Below are 18,356 nucleotides of genomic sequence, written 5' to 3' on the forward strand. Positions count from 1 at the left end.
CTCAAACTGCAACTCCCAGAATCGCCACGCGGTGGAAAAAGAAACAAGGGAACGAGAAAAGTGGTGATTGGTGGATCTCTAGGCTCTCCTGACTGGCAGCAGGAGCCTGGGACGTGAGGCGGGAGTCCCTTGCGCTTCACCGAGATCCTGGGGAAGCGAAATGGAGGGGTGTGTGTCTAACCTGATGGTCTGCAACCTGGCCTACAGCGGGAAGCTGGAGGAGTTGAAGGAGAGCATCCTGGCCGATAAATCACTGGCTACTAGAACTGACCAGGTAAAGCAGCGCTAGGGCCTGCCAGCAGCCTTACACGTCTTCCCGGGCCTGGGCCAAGCAGAGGCCGGTTCCACGAGGGGCAGATCCCCGCCCTCTCCTCCCCATCCGCGCCCCGGGGTCACCTCAGGACTCATATTCGGGCTGCCGGAGCTAGCCAGGCAGACCTCAAATATTTTTTTTGGCTCGGAGCTTAGCTCGCTGAATTTTGGATATTTCTAGAATGTCTACCGCATTTCTCAGAAATGCCCTGTCTTTTGAGATGTCCGTGAGGAGGAAAGCTTTATTTTGTGGGTTTCTTTACCCTTAGTGATTGTATTTAGTGGAACACGTTTGACTGAACGACTCTTCTGCCCCAGGAAGCTTGCTAGGAGCTGGGTATACAGTCGATTAATAAAATAACTACAAAAACATATGTCTGGTTGCAAATGGTAAATAAATGGGAAAGAAGTTTACATGGTACTTTCAGAACATGTAATGGGAAGACCTGATGCAAATGTCGTGATAATTAGAAAAGGCTTTGAAAAAGATAAAACAAGTTAGACCTTGAAAGAGTGGGATTTCCATAGTGAATGAACGCGTCTTTTAAACAGAACAAAAATGAATAGACTATTGGGAAGCGTTTCTTTCTTTTCCCTTGTTCAAAGGACCCTCATGCTTTCATTGAATTTCTACAAAGATTCATGGTTCCCCCCAGTAGGGCAACAAATATATAGATAGATTGCCTTCTGTAAGACAGTGTCCCATATTTAAAATATTCTATTTTGTATCTTTTGGAAGATAATTCAAAATAAGGAAGACTATTTTCTCTTTTCTGGAACTTTCCTTTATTACCCAACCTGAAAATTCCCTTACATTTGCCTAGTGTGCCTTCATTGTGGCCTGGTAATAATTATTAAATTAATTAATTATTAAATTAATAAAAATAATACATATTGAGATTTAATAATACTCCATTAAAAATTTAACCATCTAGTCAGTTGCATAAAATGAGTGGGGGGAGGTGAAGAGAGGGGCTATTTGGAATTAAAACACATAAAAAATGTAGTAGCCAAATGCAAATTATGGGCTTTGTTTGAATCCTGATTTTAAATAAGCTGCAAAAAGATATTTGGGAGACAACTGGGGAAATTTGAATACACACTAAGTATCATATAAAGGAGTTAATGTTAATTTTAATAAGTGTAATAGTGGTATTGTAATATAAAAAGTAAGAAAATACTTTTTATATTTTAAGTGCCAAAATAGGAGTGAAGAGTCATGATAGAGTTTGTAATTGAGGGAAACTAGATGAAGCAGATGTGGCAAAATATTACTAATTTCAGAGCTACTCATATAGAGTTCTTGCCTAGCATGCAGAAGGCCCTAGATTCAATCCTTGCCACTGCAAAAAATAAACAGTAATACCACCTTCTATTACACAGGGCCAACTAAGAAATATAATAATGTAAATAGTGATTCTCTTTGAGAAACAGGACTAACTCCTAGTTATTTTTTAAAACACATTTTTAGGGCTGAGGTCATGGTTCAGTGGCAGAGTGCTCGCCTGGCATGTATGAGGCACTGGGTTCGATCCTGAGCACCACATACCAATGAATAAATAAAATAAAATAAAACATTTTGTTACTTTTTAATTTGTGGGTAATGTTTTTAAAAATGATTATATAGATAATCTCAACTAGTTTTAGAAACACTTTTCCCCCCCATAAGATTCATTGGTTCTTTCTAGAACATCTAACTTGAGATCAGTGTAGTAATAGAGATTTCAGAGTTAGACAGAATTTGGATAAGTTGTGTGACCTTAGATAAATAGCTAGGCTTTAAAGAGTCTTTGTTTCCTTATCTGTAAAAGCTGATAATAGCTAATGTATAGGATGGGGGTGGTAAAATGAGATGATGCATATATACCTTCTAACGCAGTGTCTGACATACAGGTACATAAGTAATGTAGTAATAAATTGTCAAAGCTCCATTCTGCTAAAGCATTGGAATAAGTTTCTAGCTCTATTGCTTTCATTGCTGTACTCTGCCAGAATTATTTATATTCACTGATGTTATTCACCCCATATTGATAAAATTTAGCTCTCTCTCATACTAGTAGACGATAAGATTTTAAGTTTACTGACCTGGGGATCCAGTGTTCTCCATTTCTTGTTTTTAGCACCAATGTTACTTTTTCTGCCTTTTGGCCTTCTATTTCTCTTCATGAATGTTTATTGTAGTCTTTCTCTGTTCCCCATGTAGGACAGCAGAACTGCATTGCACTGGGCATGTTCAGCCGGACATACTGAAATTGTTGAGTTCTTGCTGCAACTTGGAGTGCCAGTGAATGATAAAGATGATGTGAGTACTTGACACAGTTGATAAATCCCCAATTATCTTTTGACTCCAGACTGGTGTTTACTGAAGCATGAGTATTAAGCTCATAAACAAAATTACAACCTTCACAAGGAGGAAGTTACAGCATAGCTCTGGTGATCAAGCCTGAGACTAGTGTTTGTATTATTTTAGAATGTTAATTTGTCACACATACTCTGTGATTTAGGGCAGAAATACCAATTAGGCCTTATTCTTATGGCCCCTAAAAGACTGAATACCCTTTTTATTATGTTGGAATTTTTTGGTGAGTATTGATAAAATAATGTAGAAACAACAAAGTATAATTCCAAAGAATGACCAGCATTATAAGTGGAAATTACAAAAAATGTACATGGAAATTTATATCCTCCAGTCCCAATTTCAATGTTAAAAAGTTTTGTATGGGGGTCTGAGATTGTGGCTCAGAGGGAGAGAACTCACCTCACATGCATGAGGCACTGGGTTCTATCCTCAGTAAAAATAAAATAAAGATATTGTGTCCACCTATAACTAAATATATAGTTTTTTAAAAGTATTGTATGGGGGACTGGGGATATAGCTCAGTTGGTAGAGTGCTTGCCTCACATGCACAAGGCCCTGGGTTCAATCCCCAGCACCACCAAAAAAAAAAAAAAAAAAGTTTTGTATGGGAGAAAGCACATTAGAATTAGACTTATGTATCAGTATGTCTATATTATGGGATTTGGGGTTATTCTTCTTTTTACACATTCTGGTTTCCTGATTTTCCACAATGCTTAATGGTGGGGAAACAAGAATATTTAAAATCTGTTCATGTTGATATCTGTACCTTTGGCCTCTGACTTTTGTATGACCCACCTCTTACAGGCAGGCTGGTCTCCTCTTCATATTGCTGCTTCTGCTGGCCGGGATGAAATTGTAAAGGCGCTCCTGGGAAAAGGTGCACAAGTGAATGCCGTCAATCAAAATGGCTGTACTCCCCTACATTATGCAGCTTCTAAAAACAGGCATGAGGTATTGGTTCATCCCTAGCCTGATTCTTTTGAGTTCTAAATGTGTGCAAAACACAAATGGATCTCTGCATTGTTTCCTTTTTTGTCTTTCCAGATTGCTGTCATGTTACTAGAAGGTGGAGCTAATCCAGATGCTAAGGATCATTATGAGGCTACAGCAATGCACCGGGCAGCAGCCAAGGGTAACTTGAAGATGATTCATATTCTTCTGTACTACAAAGCATCCACAAACATCCAAGACACTGAGGGTAACACTCCTCTGTAAGTGACAAGTAGCAGTCATTTGTGTTCTACCTGACATTAGCCCTCTTGCAATAATTCTTACACATCATATTTTTTTTATTATGCTTATAAATGCAGTGCAAGTTGATGGCAAAAACTTTTAATGTATACCAAAGCATAAAAATTGAAATTGCTTATCATGTTACCACTCAGAAATAAACCCAGATAACATTTTTGTGTATTTCTTTTCAATCTTATACATGCAAATATTATAATTTTACGTATTTATCTATCTATCTACATATATATGTATATGTTAGAAAAACTGGGGTCATACTGTATATGTAGTTTTATATCTTGTTCTTTCCACCTCATAGTATATTGGGAATATTTTCCAAGGTCATTAAATATGTTCAAACCATTTTTAAAAATTTTTTTTAGTTGTAGATGGACATAATACCTTTATTTTATTGATTTATTTTTATGTGGTGCTGAGAATTGAACCCAGTGCCTCACACATGCTAGCCAAACGCTCCACCACTCAGCCCCAGCCCCAGCCCCTGTTTAAAACATTTTTAATGCCTATGTACAATTTCATTGTATGGATGTGCCATAATTTACTCATTCCTCTATTATGGTATATTTAAACAATTTTTGAGTTTTCCACTACATGCTACATTTATTGACTTTCATCCTTGGCCATATTGTTGAATATTGCATTAGTATAGACTCCTAGAAGTTGAATTGCTGATTCAACAAATACACACATTATAAGACCATTGCTATGCATTACCATATTGCTTCCAGAGGAGTTGTATCATTGAACCCTCCAAATAGCATTTTAAGATACCTATTACCCCCTCATCAACACTGAAATTATCGTTTTATTATGTGAAAAATGGTATTTCATGGTTGCAATTTACATTTTTTACTTTCATTGATTTTGAATCTTAATGCCTGTGACTAATTATATTTCTTCTTTATTATAACTTTTGGTGTCCCATTCTCAGTTTCCTTTTGGAGAACTAATTTCTTTTTTATTGGCTTCTAAGTGCTCTTGACTTGATATAGTAAAAATACTAACTTTTCTGCCATGTTAGTTGAAAATATTTTTCTCAGTTTGTCTTTTCATTTTGTTCAAGTTTTCAACTTCTGTACTGAAACCTATTAATCTTCCCTCATGACTGAAAAGCTTTTCTTTACCCTGCAACTAGTTACGTATTTACTTATATATTATTACAGGTTTTGTTTCACATTTCATTATGGTTTTTTGTTTTTGCTGTCGTTTGCTTTTTGTGTTTCTGTTTGCCATTTTTTGGTACCTGGGATTGAACCTTGTTGCTTAACCATTCAGCCACATTCTCAGCCCTTTTTATTTTTTATTTTGAGACAGGATCTTGCTAAATTGCTGAGGTGGCTTGAACTTGCAATCCTCCTGCCTCAGCCTCCTGAATACCTGGGATTATAGGGTTGTACCACCATGCCTGGCTATTTGGATTTTTTTATGTATTGATTGAGAGTCATTATTATTGTTTTGCATTTAACTCTTAAATCCATCTGGAATGATATGTGTATAACCTGAAGCCCTACCCTACCTTGCTTTCTTTTTCACAGTATTTTGTTACTTTGCTTCTTTGTCAAAGAGTGAGTCCTTTTTTTGAGTCATCTTTTTAGTCCAGAATGAGGTTTCCAGTTTGACTTTAAACTCTTAATTTAAATATATTTCCTATAATTCTAAGTTATTGTGTTTAGAAAGACCTCCATATTCCAGCTTCTTTCTCCATAATTTGAAAGGCAGGATGGTCTAGAAGCAGTCTAGAAAACAGGCAACTTAGGGTCCTGTGAAGAACATAGGATTTAGGAATAGTATCCATACTCTACCACTTTCTAACATGTTAAATATGAATATTAACTAACTTAGGGAAGTTAGTTAATCTTCTTGAATCTTAATTTCATCTTTAGTATTATAATTCCTTCCACACTAGGTTATTATGAGGTTTTAGTAAAGTAACATATAAAGTGCTTAGTATGCTTCCTGCCAAACTATAAGTGCCTGACAAAGGTTAGTTTCCTCCCCACCCGGTTTACTGCTAAACCATGTCATTTTGACCAAGAACATTAACCTCTGTCACAATTTTTAACTACAAAATGGTGGTAATAATACTTTGCTAGCATCAAGTAGACAGATGCATCAAACAAGATAAAATCTTTTCAATTGCTTTACCAAAATTTAAGCCACACAAATTGCTATTGACAGCTTATGAATCGAGGCTTTTCTGAATTCAAACCTTGAATTATTTCATATAGTATTTGGGGGTAATTTTCATAAAATGAGGAAATTTTACATTAGGTTAGCATTTACATCCATTCTTCTATTGTACTAAGACCAAGATTCTGATTTATGAACTGGTGTTATAAGGCTGTTCCAGTGATTGTGACTTATAAATAGTCTTTCCCATGCAAACTGATTTTCCTTTCCTGATGAAATATCTTCCCAATATTACCTACCACTGCCTAATAATATGTAGCTTAGACTACCTTGCAGGAAATCCTAACTATTACATTGAATTGTTAGTGATTAATTGGTCTTTGTGATCCTTGATTTCAGACACTTAGCCTGTGACGAGGAGAGAGTAGAAGAAGCAAAGCTGCTGGTGTCCCAAGGAGCAAGTATATACATTGAGAATAAGGAAGAAAAGACACCCCTGCAAGTGGCCAAAGGTGGCCTGGGTTTAATACTCAAGAGAATGGTTGAAGGTTAAGCAGCTTGGGTATATTCTTTCTTTGTATGTTTTGTTGTCCCAAGGTTCCAGAACCTAAGGCACTTGTACACAGAGTATCACACCTTCAAAATTGCGTAAATGTGCTGAGGTACTTGTTCTAAGCTTACAACTTGCTTTTTAGGCATTTGAATAACTGTTGAGATTGTACTGTTGTCCTGTGTTATTCTGTATTAAATTTTGATTAATTCTCAGTAAGTGATTCTGTGGCTGTTATGGGTCTTCATCACCCTCTAGTATACCTTCACTCATCTGAAGCAGAATAATCCCAATAGCAAACAGACCAGTTTTTCTGTCAGATGTTTCTAGGTGGATTTTGTGTGTTCCTCTACAGAGTTGAAACACAACTTGTTTTTCAAGCTCACTCAGAAGCCTATGCCAAATATTTCTGTTTTTTCAACTATGAGGATTAATTTATTTTTGTTATAGGAAGAATAATAATATACTTTAGTGGACCAAATTTTAAGTTGGTGGGTATATCCTAACTCTGTGTATCCATGCATCTTTCTGATAAGCTGTTTTCCTCCAAAACAATCTGTATTGTGTTTAAAAAGAAAATGTCAAGTATCTGTGTTGGTTCATCATGTATTGAAAAGAGTATCAAGCTTGTTCAAGTGATATGTAACCAAAAGGTATTTTGATTTGTATTTCAGGAACTAAAAAAATAAAATTTTGAAAGAGTCTCCCAATTTTTCTTGCAAGTTAGTCAGATGTTCACTTAAACCTTAAAATCATGAAATGTATTTACATTTCTCAGTTTTGAGTATCTCTAAAGTCAATAAACTTAGTAGAGCTTGAATTGCAACTAAATATTTAAAAACAGCAATCTTCTGGATTGCCAACTAAATTTAGAGCAAAATGAAATTAATAAGTAAATTTGAGTTCAATTTAGAGAAACATCTTAAATGATTATCAATCATAAAATCTAATGAACTCCAAGTGACTCTTCAAATTGTTTTTAATTTGAATTTTGTGCTACAAATACTTCTTGAAATAAGTGATCCAAATCAGCCCACAAACTGATTAATTTGGAGTCCAAGACTTAATGGCCAGTAACTAACATGAGTTTTGTAAACAGGAACTGGTTGTTGACATACAAAACTTTTTACATGAATTCCCTTTGTTTCTGGTTCTGGGGATGGTATCTAAGTCCTCACATATGCTAGGAAAGTCCTCTACCACTGAGATATACACCCCCAGCCAGGGAAGCATCTTATAGAACAAACTTTCTATACTGAATGCTGGAGATAGATTTGATGGAAGGGGAAATTATGTATTTCCAATATTTTTTTAGCATGACCAGAGAATAAGGTTTGTTCTAATAGGGTCTGTTTGGACTAAAGAGCTTCTCTTCATAAATACTGAGTTTATTGTCTGAGGTAATAGGTTTTGTGGACATAAAAGAAAACTCATTCTAGTTCTTAAGTATGAATTTTTCAATAAGCAGTATAGATGGAACCAAGCGTCAGGTCATTTATACACTTTCAGTATTTCAAATTAAGTGATTTGTTAACAATATTGAAATCACAGATTTGTATAAACAATTATATTAATGGCATGAAATATCGATCAGATTGTTACCTGTTCTATAGTATACCTGAGAGAGATAAAGGTGATTCAAGGTCAGAATGTTTTACAGTTACTTCCAAAATGAATTAAAAAATGATAATTCAGTTGCAGAGTTTAACTGAGAATATAAGATGGAAGAAACGGGTCAATGGAAATAGTGGAAAAAATTAAATTCTTAAGTGTCTATTATAGAGAATTGACAATTGCAGCAAAGTTCTAAGATTTGAGGTAAGTGCATTTATTATAGAATTTTTGGTGATAGTTTAACTGTCTGATCCCAGTGTTTTATTCCCCAATTTCTCAAATACACTACAATGAAATCATTACATGACTATATCTACTGTTTTCTGTTTCCATATTCTGTTATGCTATTAAGCCTCTGAATCAGTCTGCTAGCCATTTTGATGTAGTACGAGGGTTCTTCGGGGTCTATGATTCCAGTTCCACAGTTCTATTCACTGTCTAAAGTTGAATGCAGAACTTTGTGCATTTACCAGGAAGAGGTTTCATAGCTTACACAAATCCTCAAAAGAGATTTGTAATTCCCAACAAATTAAGAATCCCTGATGGGGCTGGGGTTGTTGCTCAGCGGTGGAGCGCTCGCCTAGCGCGTGCGGGGCCTTGGGTTCAATCCTCAGCACCACATAAAAATAAGTAAACTAAATTACAGCTAAAAATAATAGGTATTAAAAAAAAGAATCCCTGAGTGAAAGAACAAAAGAATACTGAACCAATTGTCAAGACATGTAGATTCTACAATAATGTAGCCCTGTCACACTTTAAAATTTTTTATATCCATTCTTACCATAGCCTTAAAGAAAACTGAAATCATCTTCATTTTACAGATGAAAAAACACCCAGAGCTGTAGAAATAGTCAATACCAAAATCTAGCTTTCCTGGCTCCTAAGACATTTTATTTTTTGCCTGTACTCCAAAACAGTGGACTAAATGGCAGGTACTCTGGCATTTTGATAATAACCCATTAGTTGTAATACCTACCCTGTACTTTTCTTTAAATTGGCTGTGACATAAGAAATACTGGTTTGGTTTTGGTCCCAGGTTCCTGGCACAGAGCTCCTAAAACCCTTGTAATTTCCTAAGTGCTGGAAGTTATAGGAGTATCTTACATGAAGCTTTTATTCCTTTGAGTTTCCTAGGTGATGGTATTACCAGGGCCTAGGCCAGAGGCTACTGAGGTCCCAACTAACTAGATTGGTTGCCTACCTGCATCCTGAAATAAGAGAAAATGATTTTTAAAAAAAGAAAAATGAATTTAATCACAATTCAGCCCAAACTGGGAAAACAGCCAATCTGCCTTTGCTGTTATAATTTATAGGAACAAAAAGCCAGGAAATATGCATAGGTAGGTTTAGCCAAGCTGTACTCCAGAATTCCAGTTCTCTGACCTTTGTTGGTGCCAGGGCTTTGTGGGAGGGCAGTTTTAACTTTTCTTCTCAGCATAAGACATGGCTTTTAGGAAACTGGAATGGAGAAACTGACTTTACAAACAGGTTAACAGGACATGAAGAAGAATGAGAAGAAACAACTTGGGGCTTGTGAATTTAAATGAGTTCCATTATAATAGGTTTGTCTTTTGATCTAATGATGCAACTCCTGGGCTCCTAGATCGCTTCAGGATGGATCTGTTCATCAGAAGCCATGTTCAGAAGCTTGGAACTTTGTCAACTCCATCCCCCATTCTCCAGAAGGAAGGGCTGGGGATTGAGTTAATAATGAATTATTCCTACATGATAAAACCTCCATAAAAATCCCTAAACTATGAGGTTTAACAAACTTCAAGGTTGGTGAACACATTTACATGCCAGAAAAATAATGCACCCTGACTCCATGGGGACAGAAACTATGCTCAGAACCCTCCTGAACCTCAAATTATTTACCTCTTCAGATGACTGCTCATCTATATCGTTTATCCTTTCTGATAAACTGTTAAATAATAAGTATTTTGTTAAGGTCTGTAAATAAGTCAAAAATAACACCTGGTATTTTGCCAGAGAAATGTTAGAGTTCGTAAACAAGTCTGGATGGTGCCTGGCAAAATGTCAGAGGGAGTGGTTTGAGAAGTAACAAAAGTGAGCCAATAAGTGTGGAGATTCCTTATTGGTTGATTGATGTATCTAGTTTATGCTAATTAAGATAAGCTGTGCAAAATGTATAAATAGCTCTGTTGCCCTACAATAAATGGCTCCTATTCCTGCTGCATCAATCTACAGAAGTTATTCGTCACCCCCCTGTTATTTTGCTGCAGCCGGACTGCGGCAGTATTTCCCTGAGTTCTGTGAGCCATTATAGCAAATTATCCAACCTGAGAAGGAGATTGTGAGAATTCCCAATTTGCATCCAAATCTGAAATATGGATACACCGGGCACCCAATACTTGTTTTATTTATTTGTTTTTGTTCTTTTTAGATATACATGACAGTAAAGTATATTTTGACATACATACATGGAGTATATATTATTCTAATTAGGATGGGCACCCAATACTTGTGACTAGTGTTTGAAGGGAGCCGTCTTGTGAGACCTAGCCCTTGATCTGTGGGGTTTGTGGTAACTCCAGGTAATGTTATTGAATTATGTTGTAGGAAACCCAGTTGGTGTCCACAGGGAATTGTAGAATTGCTTGATGTGAAGTTCCAGTAACCAGAGTGACTTTATAAGTATGCTGAGTGGATGGCAACCCACATGATTTGATTTGAAAGAAGCTGAGAAGCTCCTTTTCCAGATATATCTCTCCTCTGGATTATTCTAGTAACTGTTGTTGAAAGGAGGAACTCCTTTTCTTTATTAGGTTTTGTTTGTTTCCTGGAGCCCTGGTCATTTGAATTCTTTGCTTTTATACCAAGTTTTCAAAGACAAGTGGGATTAGTGAGTTTGAATATTTAATGAGGTCCTCTAACCTGTTTTCCAGCATGTAGACATTGTAAAACAATCTTTAATAAAAAATTTTTCCCATGGAAATTAGTAGTTTGGTGCAGTTCAAAGTGTATTATACTTGTTATAGTTTAGATATGAGGGGTCCCCAAAAAACTTGAGTGTGAGACAATGCAAGAGTTTTCAGATGTGAAATGATTAGATTATGAGAGGTACAACCTAATTGGTGTATTAATCCATTGATATGGATTAACTATGCATAACTCCCTTTAGGTAGGGTGTAACTGGAGGAAGTATGTCACTAGGGAGTGCTTTTGGGGCTTATATTTTTAATCCCTGATGAACAGAATTCTCTCTGCTTCCTGGTTGTCATGTCCTGAGCTATGTTCTTTCACTATGCTTTTTCTCCATTATGTTTTTCCTCACCTTAGGTCCAGAGAAATGAAGTCAGCTGTCTATGGACTGAGACCTCTGAAACCATAAGCCAAAATAAACGTTTACTCCTTTACATTATTCTTGTCTGGTCTTTTGGTCACAGGAATGAAAAAGCTGACTGAAACACACTGGGAACCAGACTTTGTATCTCATCTCATTTTTTCGTATAACTCAAGCAGATTATTTTACATCTGTTTACTCAAAAGTTTCTCCTCTGTGGGCTTGGTGGCTATATATATGAATGAACCAGCTTTTTGAAATTACATTGACCCCTTCCTTGTCTTCCCTATCAAGGATATAATTCTACATCATATCTTATCTGCAGTCTCATCATTGTTAGGAGAGATTATTATATGTGTTATAACCTTCAAGTGTACTGGGATTGAAAAAGATTGAGTACTATTGATCTTAAACCTCTTTTCTAGCTCTGAAATTCCTACTGAAAGTTCCTCAAACATAAGTGACACAGAGGCCAGTGTAAAAGGCTAATATTAAATTTTTACCATACACTGTGAGGGGAATCACCTGGTATTTTAGAGGGCATAAGAGATATCAATATGTGTGGGGGTTTTATCTATTGGTCAAGAATTGCTATGTTTTCATCACAGATCACTATAATATGGACACCCTCTCCAATGCAATACAAATTCCAACCTTCCTCTCCTGTAGTCAACACACAATTGTTGGTAATACACAAGAACTTGTCAAAGATAGCAAAACTGCATTCACCATTAAGATAAGGGCTCACTGTTTCTGTTGCACCACCAGCACCAACAACAGTGCTTACTACATTGTAGCTTTTTAGTAACTGTCCAATGGGTTACAGTATAAAGAAATTAATTAGGAGGGAATATGGATCTACCACCAAAAGGATGTTCTGTTGATTTTGGCATACCCTGGATGCTAAATGCAAAAACAAAGAGATTAGAGATGTCTCTGGAAATCCTTTTGAGTGGTAAAATGGTTAAACCTAGGCTGGGCCTATAGCTCAGTGGCAAAGCACTTGTCTGGTACTTGTGAGGCATTGGGTTCAATCCTTAGCACTGCATGAAAATAAACAAATAAAATGAAGGAATTCTGTCCTTCTACATCTACAAAAAAATTAAAATTTTTTTTAAAAAAAAGATGGTTAAACCCAAGCCTGGCTTAAGGTTTGGTTGGGACTACCCACTTAAATTTTAACTGCTTATAGAAAAATAATTTAATACTGTCTCTGAAAAAATATTTTGCTGAAATAATTTTGTCAGAGCTTAACTAGTCAGAATATCTTCTGATCCAGTGTTGAGGAAGCTGGAAAAAAAATTTATTTATCGGGCTGCTCTTTAACATATAAACCCATTTTACTGCCCAAGTGGGATATAGTATACTTAATTTGTTATGTCGTTATCTTACCAGTCTCAGGATTCATCACAAGCATACATATAGATTGTGTCTTGGATGTACTTAAAGTAGACTGGGATGAAGTTGTATTGACCAGAGTGACCTTATAAGTAGGCTGAGTGGATGGCAACCCACATAATTTGACTTGAAAGGAATCAAAAATGCTCTTTTGTCCAGAAATCTCTCTCTTCTGGATTGTTCCAGTACCTGAGATTCCAACACTTGGACTCTTTGAATTAAGGGTTACATATTCAAGAATTCCTTTTAAAATGTAAATATGCCTACTGGATGCAGTGGTACATATCTGTAATCCCAATGACTCTGGAGGCTGAGGCAGGAGAATCCTGTAATCCCAGCAATTTGAGGGTTGCAACAGGAGAGTCCCGTAATCCAAGCAATTTGGAAGTCTGAGACAGGAGTGTTCTGTAATTCCATCAACTCTTAGAGAGTGAAGCAGGAGGATTGCAAGTATGAGACCAACCTTAACAACTTAGACTCCGTCTCAAAAAAAATTTTTTGAGGGGCTGAAAATGTAGTTCAGTGGTAAAAAGTGTCCCTAGGTTCTATCCCCAGTACTGCCAAAAAAGGTAGGGGGTGTAAATTCTCCTTAAGAGGACTCGTTTATCAACCTGATTGAAATCACAGGATGATGAAAGTTTGAAAGTTCATGTTCACTGAACAAGTTTACAAAACAGGCATCTTTTGAAAGGTGGAAAATGTAGAAGTCGGTTCTGAGTACTTAATCCTGCCTGGGGGATGCAGACCTGAGTAGGTTCCTAAGCAAATAGGAGCATGGGAAGCCTGGGTGTCTGGAAAATAAATTGCTGCAATGACCAAGAAGGAGTCCTAAATGATCCAAAGGTACCATTTCAGATGAAACTCACATACTTCCCAACCTTATCCAGATATAGTTTCTACATGGACAACATGTTTTCTATTACTTAAATTCCAGATTTTCTGTCCATTCATGTCTAATTTATTTTATTAATTTCAGCTCATCTTCCAAGCTGTCAAGATCATTTAGAATCATGATTCTGTTAAACAGTAAACTAAGTCACTCTTCTTAATCTTGCATTCAGGGAGTGTATAACTAATCTAAAACTGCATATGACACTTTATAAGCATTTTTCAATGACAAGGGGACCAGATTGTTCTGCAGATTCTCACAGTGATTCATGATTTCAAGAAAGTTAAAAACCATCAACACAACTATATATCAATATTTTGAACAGAACATTGCTAATAAGGACAGAGCTCTACAAGACTGCCAATACTGCCTTTCTACCTGGTCACCACTGATCCTATAGAAATTTAGGGGTGTAATATTGACAATTGTCAGTCTTTTCCTGTGATTTGTCTCTATCATCAAAGTAGAAGTGGAAAATTAATTCCAGCTACTTGAACATTCTGATAATTGACATTTTTAGTGTTTAGTGTTTAATCTTGGATTATTAGGTCATTCTTAAGACCTTCATCGTTTTGCTGTCTGTACCCATGAGACACCATATATTATAGTACTGTCTTCCGTTAATGGAATTATAGATGCTTCAAACTCTGAGACTGACTGCAAATTGACAGATCAAAGATAATACATAAGTTCACTATCTCTTCTCTCCATGGCTCTGAACAAATGAGTGTTAATTTCCATTTCAATCCACCTTAAAAACTACAAAGACTCTACTTCAATTGGCGTGTAGGTATGATCTATAGAGAAGAGACTTTGTAGTTTAAGAAAATTCTTTATATGTAAATCTGGATGTGATAAGTTAGTGATTCATACCTCTCTTGAAAAGGATTCGCTTTGGAAGAAAGTCAAACACACAAAAATACATACTATGTAATCCCATTTGTAAGAAGAGAAAGAAAAGGCAAAACTAATCCATAGAGATAGAAAGCATTTTGACAATATTAATTCTTCCTATCCAAGAACATGAGAAGTCTTTCCATCATCTAAGGTCTTCTTCAATTTCCTTCTCTAGTGTTCTGTATTTTTCATTATAGAGGTCTTTAACCTTTTTTTGTTAGATTGTTTCCAAAATATTTTTGAGGCTATTGTGAATGGGATGGTTTTTATGAAAAACGATGCTCTGATATTTCATGCTAAGTGAAATAAGCCAGTCCCCAAAAGCCAAAGGTTGAATGTTTTCTCTGATATGTGGAAGCTAACCCACAATAAGGCAGATAAAAAGTAGAAATTCAGTAGATAAGACAATGAGGAATGGAGGAAGGGAGGGAGATAGGAAAAGGAAAGACAGTTGAATGAATCAGACATAATTTTCCTATGTACATATTTAAAATCATCACAGTGAAACCCACCATTATGTACATCCACAAGAATGGAAGCCTAACTAGAATAAGATATATTCCATGCTTGTATAATTATATCAAAATGGATTCTGCTGTCACAAATAACTAAAAAGTACCAATAAATGAATAAATAAATAAAAATCTAAAAAAGAAAACATTGTTTGCTGAGGTGCAGGGTATAATGGGATTGTGCAAAGGGACATGGGGGAGTATTTGGGGTGATGGAAGATCTTTAGATAGGTATGATGGTTTTGTGGATATGCAAAACTTAAAATTCATCAAATGTGGTGCTGTTTAATGACATAAATTATATGTCAATAAAGTTGTTTATGAAAGGATTTACCTTAGCAGTCATCAAACTCAGATTTTATTGAGTATTATTTATTGAGCCTTAAAATAACTTTTAAAATACAATTGATTACAGAAGTGAAAAAAGTGTGTCTACCTGTAAATTTCTTCAAGGTGAGATATGAGTGAAATAAGATCATGAAAAAACTTAACAAGTGAAGAAAAGGAGATATCAATGCATTTTGTTAATATGTAGCATATACACAAGAATAACATCTCTTTATCAATGTGGAGTATACCAACAGTAAAACAGATTTTGTAAGTAGTTGTTATTATCTAAAATAGGTCTGAAGTGTTCATTGAGAACACTTTCCTAGTGTGCCCCTTCAAAGTAGATAAAAGTAACATCACAGTGATAACGTAATACCTATTCAAAGCTAACTTGTACATCATCTATCAACGCTTTTCATTCACTGAAGGAAAATTATATTTCTAATTGTTTGCCTGTATAGTATTTGGCATTTAAATAATGGATTATTTTAAAATTCTGCTATTAGATATTAGTCACCAGGATGATTCATTCGGAAATCTATCAGGATAAATGTATCAATTATAAAACCTGGTTTTAAATGCTAAATACACACACACACACACACACACACACACACACACACACACACCTCTGTTGATTTTGAAGAACTTTTTCCTAATCTATGAGATAGTGCTGTCAAATTCTTTTCTTAGTGGTAAATATAACAACAAATAGGGAAGCCTGACAACTAACTAATCCTAGAAAATATATTGAATCTAATTAATGCCACCTTGTCATGTGTGCATGTGGAACATATGAAGAAAAGCTAAAAACAAGAAAGATTTCTGAATATTTCAGAAAAATTACTTCAAATGAGTTAGAAATCACTTGCCTTGTCATTTATTATGCATGTTAGTATAATTTTAGGTATTCTCTATTGATGATGCAGGAACCCTTGCATTTATTTAATAGTTATCCTGACCCTTTTATTTTTGATTCATGTTAAAAATGAGCACCTTGTTAGAAGAGGCTTGGTCAGAATGAAGGGAGGGGGTGTGGACTGGTTAGGTCAAGTGAATTCCAGATACAATGAATGGGTTCCTTAGTGATGAATGATGTACTCAGGGCACTAATTTATGTCTTAATCACATCCTTTTCCTCATTACACAGGGGCTCAACCAAAACCCCAGGCTCTGTCTCTGGTTCTGGCTCTGGCTCTGGCTCTGGCTCTGGCTCCAGCTCCTGCTCTGGCTCCAGCTCAATCTCAATCTCAGGCATCTGAACAGGCTCCTTTCCTAGGACAGGTGCTGGGACAGGCTCTGGCTTTGGGGCAGGCTCATGGTCTGGTTCCAAGATGATAGTAGGGTCAGTGTCATGAGTGGAGGGTGGCAGAGTTGCTTCTAGCTGGATAACATCTTCCATTGGAATGGCTTCATTCTCTCGGGTTTCGTTTTTCTTTGTCATTGGTCTACAAGAAAGAAGGTCCAGAAAAGATAAAGTTAGGGATTTGATAACTGAAATTTCATGTGGAGCCATACACTCTATAGCTTCAGTGACACAGGTCCTTCCTAGACTGTTCAGGATATCTGTTAATTCTGATATTCTGGCTCACTGTCAGATGCTGTATGTCCATTTGGGGGTTCAAAAGGGTTAGGTCTCAAAAATATAATGAAAATTCAAGAATGTCAGAACAGTGTTTAAAAGTTGAGAAAACTAATATCAGGGTGAATTTAATAAGGACTCTGAGGGCTAAATTCACAGCTGTGATTCATCTTCATCTTTGGTTCTATCTAGCATCACATTTGGCACCTTGTTGGTACCCAACACATAGTTATGGAAGCAAGTAGATGGGTGAACAAATGAATGAGTGTGTTCTTCACTAAAGAAACGGGAGAGTGGTTAAGAGCATGGGCTGATGGCAGGGCCACACTATGACTTCTATGATCCCTAGACACTTTTGCCATCATGAGCCTCTTGTTATATAAAAAATATTTAAAATTACGTTTATGGCTGTGCTTTTATAAAGACAAGTATGTTAGCATTATATCATAAAACGTTTTCTTGGATCTAAAAGTGTGGTCTTGGTAGTTAAATGAATTGATGTGCATATGTGCTTAGAACAGAGTGTGGCACACAGGACTCAGTAAATGGTAGCCACTATCATTCTTTTTGTAAAAGCAATGAGTAGAAAGATACCTGTGATATCTGATGCTAAAAGGAGTGCTTAGGAATGACTGACTGAAAGAGACATGCCTGAAAAGTGTTTGTATTATAGTAAAGACAACAAGCCAAAAGTTTGTATTCAAGTAATGAGAACTTACTCAAGTTCTGTGGTAGTTTTAGAATTCTTCTTCCTTTCTTTTTCCTTTGCCTTGTTCCTTGCAAAGCACACCACAGAAATGATGATGGCAGCACCTACCAGGGTACCAATCAAGGCACCAACAATGATCCCAACTTCTGGGTCTGGAGGACACAAACAGCTAGATGGTTAGTAAAGGGAAACAAATTGTCATGTCATGTGTGTGCTCGTGACTGGTATAGAATATCTGGAACATTCGCATAGCAGGGAAGTGTCTCCTGTAGACTGATGGAACAGAAAGCCCTAGAACTCTGCCAGTTGGATTTAGAGTGAGTGAAGCAAGATGACAGGCTTGATTATGTAGCTTAATCCATTGACATTTACACACAAAGAGAAAAAAAATATGCTGAGTTGGGACAAGCAAGGTTGTTTTAGAAGTTGGGTTTAGAGAAGAAAGTGTTCAGTATTAATTTATTCAGAAAGAGAGGGAGACAGGAAGAGACAGAGCATGGAGTTGCAATCTAGTCACCA

General features: G+C 36.3%; 2 protein-coding genes and 1 non-coding gene across 4 annotated transcripts in view; 2 read left to right on the plus strand and 1 right to left on the minus strand.

Moving 5' to 3' along the window:
- Positions 1-4: 4 nt before the first annotated feature.
- Positions 5-7,562, plus strand: Psmd10 (proteasome 26S subunit, non-ATPase 10). Of its 2 annotated transcripts, none has more exons than XM_026402654.2 (5): positions 5-274; positions 2,516-2,614; positions 3,476-3,622; positions 3,716-3,882; positions 6,452-7,562. In XM_026402654.2, exons 1-5 carry the CDS (start codon positions 161-163, stop codon positions 6,603-6,605), a joined length of 681 nt encoding a protein of 226 aa, XP_026258439.1. In that variant the 5' UTR covers positions 5-160; the 3' UTR covers positions 6,606-7,562. The 2 variants fall into 2 exon arrangements, with proteins under 2 accessions (XP_026258439.1, XP_026258440.1); XM_026402655.2 differs by having other exon boundaries at positions 7-274; positions 3,716-3,803; positions 6,452-6,537.
- Positions 3,179-3,251, plus strand: Trnav-cac (transfer RNA valine (anticodon CAC)). Its single transcript has one exon. It is a non-coding gene; the product is annotated as a tRNA-Val (tRNA).
- Positions 7,563-16,660: 9,098 nt separating the features above from the next.
- Positions 16,661-18,356, minus strand: part of Vsig1 (V-set and immunoglobulin domain containing 1) — a 32,750-nt gene continuing 31,054 nt past the window's right edge. Inside the window, exons 7-8 of the mRNA XM_077793617.1 lie at positions 17,848-17,989; positions 16,661-16,994 (exon numbers count right to left, since the gene is read on the minus strand). Of these exons, the coding sequence (XP_077649743.1) occupies positions 16,661-16,994; positions 17,848-17,989 (476 nt within the window). The remainder of the gene's footprint in view (positions 16,995-17,847; positions 17,990-18,356) is intronic.

This window comes from Urocitellus parryii, chromosome X (genome assembly GCF_045843805.1).
Source record: "Urocitellus parryii isolate mUroPar1 chromosome X, mUroPar1.hap1, whole genome shotgun sequence".
In the NCBI taxonomy this organism is placed as follows: Eukaryota; Metazoa; Chordata; class Mammalia; order Rodentia; family Sciuridae; genus Urocitellus; species Urocitellus parryii.

Excerpts from the sequence above, each read along its gene's own strand:
- Psmd10 (XM_026402654.2), top strand. The coding sequence starts at position 161 with ATGGAGGGGTGTGTGTCTAACCTGATGGTCTGCAACCTGGCCTACAGC. Across the intron at positions 2,615-3,475 it reads CAGTGAATGATAAAGATGAT|GCAGGCTGGTCTCCTCTTCA; the intron begins GTGAGTACTTGA and ends CACCTCTTACAG. Across the intron at positions 3,883-6,451 it reads ACTGAGGGTAACACTCCTCT|ACACTTAGCCTGTGACGAGG; the intron begins GTAAGTGACAAG and ends CCTTGATTTCAG.